Genomic DNA, 9,418 nt, shown 5'->3' with positions numbered 1-9,418 from the left:
CTCTGGATTGTTGTAGTCGGCAAGAGGAAGGAATTAAATGTGTTTTTCAATTCAGGAAAGTTTGTAGGGAAGTGGCGGCACTCGCAGTTTATCACGTGGATTGTGATATTTAGTATCATCCACATTTCTTTAGCCATCTCTTTAATAATGGGATATGGCGGATTGATCATGTCAGGGGTCTACATCGTGTTATTTTTCTTCATTTCGACGTTTCTTTACTTCCTCCACTCGTCGTCATTTATCAAATGGAACTTCAAGTACTTAGTAGTCTTACTTTCAGTGTTTCTTGTCTCAACAGTGCTTTGCACACTTGTTCTGATTTGTTTACAGCGTTTGTTTTGCGTGTTATATACAAAAAGATTAACAACAAGCTTTTGTGTTTCTTGCAATTAATGGGGAGGAGAAGAGTTTCAATGTCAAAGTGACGCCAAATCAACCAATCGAACCGTTCACGTTAACGTCCCCTCCGTGGAACTGTTTCAATCCGGAAATCATCAGCGACATTCAACTCCCTCAGAATTTGACCGTTGTGATGTCAAAAGGGCTGAGCACACCTATTTATGTACGTGGCATTGTTTCAGGAGACATCCCCACCACTGTTGTGAATTTCAAAATGAAGTGTTCTGGGCTTGTTCACATTCACTTTGATCATATCACATTCAAATCGTGCAGTTCAAAACCCACAGAAACGGCGTGTCTGAGCAATAAGTGTGGGTGGTGCGGTACAACACAGACGTGTGGGTATTGTGAAGATGGGGGAGAGTTTTGCACGCACGATGGTGCTGAAGGGTGTGGGTCACTCTAACTGATGTATTTATTCTATCAAATTGAAACATTTCAGTCTATTTATGTTCTATAGAAGTGCGAAACATGACAATACGAACTGTATTTAATATAGCAAATATAAGATGTTCATAAGAAAATGTTCACAGGAGTTATACCATCTCTTATGCTACATCCTCTTCTTTCTCATCTAAGTCGGGTTGGGGTATCCCAAGCTCGACATCTGCACTTTGACTCAAACAAAGACTCGACTGTGACGAATCCGACTCGACAAAGCGGGGGGTTCCATTTGTGTTATGTGAAGAATTCAGCACCAACAAGTCATTGAGACTACTCCAACTTTCAGAACTTTTTGAAGTGTCGAAGTCCGAAGAAGAAAGTTGTTGCTTTGTTTTGGGCTTCCTCTCTTTCTTCTCTCTATGGCTTTTCTTCTGTTTTTGAGTCTTAGAACGCGTGATTGTCACGTCGTAATTTCTAAAGAGTCGCTTCTTTGGAAGTTCTATAGAGAGTTTGACTTGATACCCAACAGAGAACGACGCAACGGGAACAGAACTTGAAGGTGCGAGGTGAAGCGGTTGTAAAAACATCTTGAAAGGGACTGCAACGGGTTCTTCAGGAGAGCCGTCGATCACTTCTAAAGTGAATAATTTTGTTGTCACTGTCTTTCCGTTGATCACTTCATTCCTCACGAGTATCAAATTCACATTTTCAACAAAAGTCTCTGGACTTAAAGAAACGAATGAGATGTGTCCTGAGATATACCCCTTGAGTGTTGTTGTGTTGGAGTCTAAAGTAAAGTCGAGTTGCATTTGTGAGTGCCTGACTGAGTCGTTCAACTTTTTCCCTTGTAATGTGGGGGTGTAGGACTTCACATAAATAACTTTTTGGGACGTGAAAGAACCTTGGACAAAAGTCCGTAAAGAGGAATTGAGGAATGAAGCTTTGAGGATGTAAGATATAGTGGCGTTGCTACTTGAGTAACTGTCTATTGGAGCGTTCAAGTCGATTGAAAAGGGGAATGAGGTGGTTGTAGAAATAGAAGGAGGGGAAAGGGTCACATTTTGTTCATGAAAAACCTTTGACGAGTTATTAATATCTAGAAGTAAGTGCTTCAGTCTTTCTATTTTTTATATTATAAATTATAAATAGAAACAAACCGACCACCCCAGAAAAAGATAGAAGCAACCCAGTGAACTGAAAAGGCTTTTGTGTTTTGAGGTGGACAAAACCTTTCAATGTTTCTTTTTGATTGACTGTGATGTAACTCTTTGTCCCTTCCTTTGTGTGGATGTACGTCAGTGGATATTTCTCTTCCCCTTCGAGCTTGATTCCAATGTCGACCATATCTTCTGAATATAAAAATTGAATTTTTGTATTGTTATTCTTCTGGTTTGTTATATAATTGATTGTTATTATAAAATAGTTTCTTCTATTTTCAATATTACTACTTTGTATTAATTTCTAGATATTTCCTATTTTAAAAATAACTCAATACTTATTATTTTGGTGACAAATATATCAATTTGACTCGTTTTGCCTAAAAGTGTTTTTAAAAAAAAAATTTAAGTAATACAATAATAAATGTATTATATAAAATAGTAACATCTCTATAAAATTAATTATAATACTAAAAAATAATAGTTGGTTTAGATCTTATAAGAAAAAAAGATCTTTAAAAAATAGTTAAAAATATGAAACTATTTTTTTATTAATTCAAAATTATTAAAAACATACAGATTATTTAATAAAAATGAAGATATTGGTTTTGAATTTTTAGTAATAAAGAACTAGAATATAATATAATTTTATAAATAAATATTATTACTTTTGTTTATTTACTAAAATATACAATAGTCTGAAATTAATTATTTAAAAATAATTTGAATCTAATAATAATCATTTAATAATATTTAATATATCATTATTATTTTATAAAACACATCCAGATAATATTAAAATATATATAATATAATATTATATTTTTTCAAATTAACAACTAATATAGGCTTAATTACAAATTTGACTCAATTACACTTTTCAAATCTCTGTCATTAATATTAAACTCTTCGAAACTGATTATCTTGTTGTTTGATACTGTCTTTGTAATGACTTAATTAACATTTGTTCTTGACTTGTTACCTCTATAAATTAATTAACAATGCAACGATTACATCTCTTTACCATCCTCTGTTTTTGTATAATAATTTGCATATCTTTAATTTGAAAGCCATAATAAATATACCGAATAAAATAAGAACAAAACAAAAGGTGAGAGTTTGCCTGAAAGAATGAGTCTTGAAAAACCCTAAGTCGACACCAGAAAAAAAATAGCAAAGAACTATGGAATTAGTGTATGGCGTTGCAAAAGGACATCGACGCAATTTACAAAACAAACGAACCAAACATTAAGGCCAGCTCTGAGGAAAAACGACAAGTAGCATTTTCCCAACTCAGTGCTTTTTGCAAAACCCTAAAGACTCCTGAAGAAGCGAATTTGTTTCTTCGAAAAACACACGAGGTCTACAAAAAGACGTGCACTGCCGTGTTCATGAAAATTGTTGTAGCCAAAGTACTTTCTGTTTTCCCTTCACAACGACTGACTAAAGAGATTTCATCAGAGTTCTTCGAGAAATTCAGTTCGATTCTCTTCACAGAAACAAATGAAGACCTTCGTCAGTTGCTCTTTCTCTTCATCGCAGAGCTCCTCAGATTCCAAGACACTTTACCAAAGAAGATAGTGAGTCTCTACTCTGACATTTCTAAAACAAGAGACCCATTCAAATCAGTTCTGATCGACTCTATTCCAGCTATTTTGAACTTCCCAGATACTTCGAAGATGTCACAACTCCCATTGACAGGATACTTCGCTTCAAATGTCCAAAATCTGAAGACACCAAAATTAACACCAAAAACAACGATTGTAGGGTTTAGATACTTGTTTGCTTATTACAGACAACCAGACGTCAAAATGTGCGAAATCAATGAAAAGGAATTGGACCACAGTTTTGCACAAGCGTTGGACGTGTACGTCAATCCGGTTTTTCTGTCGACTATGGACGAAGCAAATAAGAAACAGCTGGCGCTTTTACTCTTCGAAACACTTCATTTGAACTGCGTCGCAAACATCGCAGATATCGAGAACAACTTGGAGAAGCTGATTCCCGTTTTGTTCACACACAAGAACTTCATGGCGTTTGTGAAGAAGACAAGTACCACAGCGGTGTCGTCGATTTTGATACATCTGATCTTCAATTCCATAGTGAAAGTGTTTGGAGGAGACCGAGGAAAGTTTGAGGAATATATAACGGGCAATGTGATGGGGTTAATGAATGCGTTTGTGAGTGACAAAATCGATGAGTCTGATATTCCGATGTTGTTTGTTATAGGGTGTGCACTGCCATTACGACGCCATTTGTTCAATAAAATTGTATTTAAGGTGGTGAACCCCGCATCAAAGAATTATGAAATTGTCAAGCAATTTGTATTAGCCAACTTCGAAATGATATTTGAAGCATTGACGAAATGGACTGTGCAATTTGTGAAGGAAGGAAAAAGAAACAGACTCTTTGAAACTGCGTTTGAACGATTGATGAAATTTGCGGTAGTTTTTAGAGACGAGAAGGAGACGGGTGCATATCTTTATGAGAAGATGAAACAGTGCATAGAAGTGGAAGAAGGTGATGTGAAGACTGCAATGGTATCTATATTCGGTGACTTATTAAAGAAATTTAGCACCTTATTTGTGACTGAAACGAGTAAAATGGTTTCGTTCTGTAAAGAAATGAAAGAGAAAGACTCTGAGAATTCGATTAATCTGTTACGATATGTGATGTACTGTTTAGATGAGAAATTAGAGGATAAAAGAGAGTATTTAGTCTATACGTACTATCTGTTGATTGATTATGACTACACATGCCAAGAAGAAGACAAAGATTTGGTGCAAGAGAGAATCATTTACAACAACGTGAAGAAGATACTGAGCTTCTTATGTGAAGACGATTTAGAGTCTCCACTAGACGAAGGGACATTCACTGTTATGATGAGTCTGTTCAAGTGGACTGTGTACAAAGAAGACAGAACCACAGAAATTGCTAAGCCACACAATCAAATGATGAAATTACTTCAATACCACTGCGCTGTAATGACCGACAAATACCCAATGAAGGAGGTTGTAGTGTTACTGAACAAGATCTTGGAGACCATCCCCGTCTTCACACAAAAGGCTTTGGCGTGTTTGGTCCAATTGGCGAAGGTCTCTGATGACAAGTCGATTGAAATATACTTCAACCACTTGATCGACGAAGACGAGAACTTGAGAAAATACAACGCAATTGCACTTGAGAAGTCAAAGGAATTCTTAACAGGGAAGACTATCACACATGAGGAGTTGTGTAAATTGTTGTTAGGCGCACATGACCGAGTCGCTGAGGTCAGAGAAAACTGCTTGAGCGTCATGAAGAGCATTAGACTCTATGGGTCCGAACCAAATACGATCATCCCAGAAGACTTTAGAGTACCAGACAAGTCGTTTATTGACTTCTATTGCTCCGATGAAATTGCTATAAACGAGAACATGGACATCCAAGACATGGTCGCTGCTTCGATCTTAGAAATCGTGAAATTGGGGAAGTGCGACTGTGACTTAGAGTGCAAAAATATCATGGATGTGTACCACAAATCGTTCCCATCCAACTCACTTGTTATTGGTATACCCAAAGACAGAATCATCATCCACGGCAAGTTCTTGAGACGACGATTCTGCGTCTTTGTTGTGATGAAATTGGCGTCGATTTGTTCGGTTGATATGTTGAAAGAGGTTCTCCCATTTGCTTTAAAAGAGCTCACCGCGGACGAAGAACCAATTCCAGAGTTGGTTGAAGAACATGGAGAAGCTATTTTTAAAAATAGAACTAAAGAAGAGGCGGAAACCATATTTACTATTATCTCTGAAACTAAAAACGAGAAGAGAAAGAAGACGGAGAGAGAATCAGAAATGATTGGCCTCTTCTTTGGGATCATTGCTAAGTTTTTAGATAGAGACAACCCTCGGTTCACAGAGACTATTACACAACTGAGGGAGATGGCGATGACTTCGAAGAAGAACGTCCAAATTGCCGTGTCGAACTGTTTTGCACAGATTGGAGAAATACCAAATTTACAGGGACTTATTGATAAAATCTATGCACAAGGGCTTAGACAGAAGACGACTAATGGGAAGTATGGCGCGTCATATGTACTTGCTGGTATTTGTAAAGGACAAGGCCTGAAAATGTATTACAAGACACACTTCTACGAGAGGTGCATTAAAAAGCCATTAGAAACATTCGACACAGACAATAAAGGACGGCGAAATACACAAGGCGACAAAGTTAACATCAACATCACTGCATTGATCACACTTGAATGTCTTTGCGAGATGGTTGGCGACATCTTTGAGCCATACGTCATCGACATCTTCAATATTGTCAGACCAATCGTTTCCGAACAAAATGAAAGCATGAGACAAGCTGCAGTTGTGACAATTCGAGCAATGAGTGGAGCATTGACCCATCATGGTATTGGAATGGTGTGCCCCCATTTAGTCGAAGGACTGAAAGCAAACGACTGGAGAGAAAAGCAGATGGCCTGCATATTAATAGGAGAAATGGCGAAACAAACGACTCATCAACTCAATCGATTCTTACCAGAGATCATCACTCCTATGGTCTTGTTGGTCATCGACGCAGACTATAACGTCAAAACGTCTGCATATAATGCACTGAACTCACTTGCTTCTGTTGTGAAGAACCCTGAAATTGGAACACTCGTCCCACTCATTCTGGAAGCATTGGAAAACCCACCAGCAAACACAGAAGCGTTCTATGATAGATATGAAGACATGCAATTCACACACTTGATCGACTCCAGTTCACTTGCGTTGATCCACTACATTCTCGTGAGAGGGCTGAGCGACCCCAAACAGAAGACTCGAGCGAGATCGGGCGTGTTGATTGGTTCCCTCACTACTCTGTGTGAGGTCGAAGACTTCTTGCCATACCTCGACATGTTCATGAAAGAGTTGAAGAAGAACGTCACCGACAACGACCCAGAAGTAAGAACATCCGCGTGTAGTGCGATTGGGAAATTAATCAACTTTGTTGGGGAGAGTGGATTCAATGGGCTTAAGCAATGGTTCATGGAGACGATGCAATCCACAAAGAGTACCGTACACCGCCTGGGAGGGTCACAAGGCCTTGCTGAGTATTATAAAGCAGTTGGCCAAGAACACTTACAACAAGACTTTGAACAAATCACAGACATGAAGAACCCTGCACCAACATCACGACAAAGTGTGATGTATTTGTTGTATTACTTCTGCTTCTCACTTAAGGACAAATTCAGTGATTTCATTGGGAATGGGATTTATCTTATTGTGAAAGGGTTGAGTGATACGAGTGAGTTAGTCCGTGACGCTTCGATGCAAGCGGGAAGTATCTTGTTGAGGCAATTTGGGAAGACACACTTGAAGAAGTTATTAGGCGTTCTTGATGATGCGATGTATAGTGAGGCGCCCAAGGTCCAAGACTGCGCAATCAGTTTAGTTGGCGAACTTTTGGAGGGTATGCTTGGGGCTAACGACAGTAACATAGAACCGTACTTGTTACTGAAGAAAAAATTAGGGCTTGAAAAGATCGGAGAGTGTCTTGCGAACTTGTATGTGGTAAGATTTGATGAGGATCATGCTATCTGTCAAAAGGCGACGCTTGTCTGGAAGAAAGTCGTAGTGAATTCTGCGAGAGCAGTTAGTGATTTGATACCCTACATTATGCAGATTGCTTTGAAGAAGTTGTGTTCTGAGGAAATTGATCGAAAGAGAGCAGCTCGATGCATTGGAGAGTTAGTTGATTTGTTTGAGAATAGAATAGTCCATGAGCTGTTAACGACATTACGCTCACAATTGGTGAGTTCGAATGAAATGGACCGAATTGGCGCGTGCAATGGATTTGTCCAAGTCATTAAGAAGAGTCAGTTGACCACGTTTGACTCATTTTTGGAAGTCCTTCCAAACTTGGTTGATATCATGTGTGACCCAGTGGATGCCATTCGTGATGAATCAAATGAATTGTTCAAGGCTATATTACACAAATACGACAGAGTTGCACTTGAAAAGATATTGGACATCTTGTTGGGATTCATTAACACACCAGAAGACATGCAAAAGGGTATTAGAGGGTTCCAGATGATCATTAATAAGAACCACAACAACGAATTGATCTTTGAGACTTTGACACCAAAGGTGGTTCAAGCTCCTATTACTGTAGCAAACTGCAAAACAATTGCTTTGCTATGTCAGTCGTCACAGGCGTTCTTCTTGAACAACTTTGCACTCATCATTCAGCGTGGATTCAACTCCTTAGTTATTAAGAGTACCGACAAAGAATATTGCGACAAGATTAGAAGAATGATGATCGACATCTCCTTGGAATACCCAACAAAAGAAAAGATGTTCACCGTCCTTGGAGATTACACGTCACCATACCAACGCCCCGTCATCAAGATAGAAGCCCTCAAGATCTTGACGTCTTACTTCAAAGCCCAAAAATCGCAGACGTCGAGTGGTGTAGATGTCATCATCTCCTTCATCTTCGGGTTGATTAGAGCAGAGAAGGACAAAGGAGTTATCCCATATGCCTGGGAATGCTTTGAGTCGATGCACGCCACTTTGACGAACGAGAAGTATTACATCTATATCAACTCCCTTGCTCCACTCTTACAAGAAATTTGTGAACACCCCGAGAGCGGCATATTTGTCATCCCCGACGATATTGGCCCATTAGTCCGGATCGAGACAGACACCCTGAAGAATGCACTCACGGAGACCAAAGAACAAGCAATCAAATCGTTAGCCATTTTACTTAAGAAGTATGAGAAGGATGATAAATTCACTGTATACAGAGACTATATCATTGGGCCTTTGATTAACACCATTTCAAAGCAATGTGAGGCTCCTCATAAGATCAAGTTGCTCAATTTGTTGCAGACGTTGTTTGAGACGGCGCATCACAGAGGGAAGGTGAAATCGTTTGTGTTGCCAATAACAATCACGTTGAACAAGATAATGTCAGACGGCGATGCGGAGGTGAGTGCCGTTGCAATTCAAATGTACAAATACCTCTTAGACTACGACTTAAAGATCGACACTTTATTGAAAGAAATTCAAAAGGGGTTAAGCACTTCTGGCACCAACTCCTCGAAAATAGAAATCTATTTGAACCTCCTTATTATGTGCGTCGAAACTATTCAAGTCGAGAAGTGGGAAGAGTTACGTGCCGCTTTCATTAAGACCAAAAAAGCTGGGGAATGGCCCATCGAAGCATTGTACATCAACGTCTTTAAACAGTGCCTTCAGCTTGTTCCTCTCGCTCAAGACTATTATCAGCTCTTAGTCAAAGCTCTTGGAACACTTTTGAAGTTCATCCCTGACAACGAAGCTCAGTTCAAGTCACTCTTGAAAATGGAAGGTTTCGTCTTCGAGACTAACGACCAGTTGTTGTCTCTCAAAAAGCAGCTTTGCATGGCTTTTGTAGCCGTTTGCCCAACTATGGCGGACTTGATCAAAGAAGCTACTAAAACTAATTAAATTGAGGTTTTCTTT

At 38.9% G+C, this 9,418-nt stretch overlaps 3 protein-coding genes across 3 annotated transcripts; 2 read left to right on the top strand and 1 right to left on the bottom strand.

Moving 5' to 3' along the window:
• Positions 1–805, top strand: EIN_498940 (hypothetical protein; the record flags this gene model as incomplete). The annotated part of the gene is made up of 2 exons (XM_004261387.1): positions 1–331; positions 372–805. Coding segments are annotated over 2 exons (765 nt in total), but the record flags the coding sequence as incomplete, so codon positions are not given.
• A 142-nt stretch (positions 806–947) lies between these two features.
• Positions 948–2,127, bottom strand: EIN_498930 (vacuolar protein sorting-associated protein 26A, putative; the record flags this gene model as incomplete). Its single annotated transcript, XM_004261386.1, has 2 exons — positions 948–1,879; positions 1,941–2,127. The coding sequence occupies 2 exons, from the start codon at positions 2,125–2,127 to the stop codon at positions 948–950; spliced, it is 1,119 nt and encodes a 372-aa protein (XP_004261434.1).
• A 1,009-nt stretch (positions 2,128–3,136) lies between these two features.
• On the top strand, positions 3,137–9,403 carry EIN_498920 (hypothetical protein; the record flags this gene model as incomplete). Its single annotated transcript, XM_004261385.1, has 1 exon — positions 3,137–9,403. One exon carries the CDS (start codon positions 3,137–3,139, stop codon positions 9,401–9,403), a length of 6,267 nt encoding a protein of 2,088 aa, XP_004261433.1.
• Between the last annotated feature and the right edge of the window lie 15 nt (positions 9,404–9,418).

This window comes from Entamoeba invadens (assembly GCF_000330505.1).
Source record: "Entamoeba invadens IP1 unplaced genomic scaffold scaff_1105074724605, whole genome shotgun sequence".
Taxonomy (NCBI): domain Eukaryota; phylum Evosea; order Mastigamoebida; family Endamoebidae; genus Entamoeba; species Entamoeba invadens.
The sequence above is the reverse complement of the archived record's forward strand: the minus strand, read 5'-3'. Positions and strand labels throughout refer to the sequence as shown.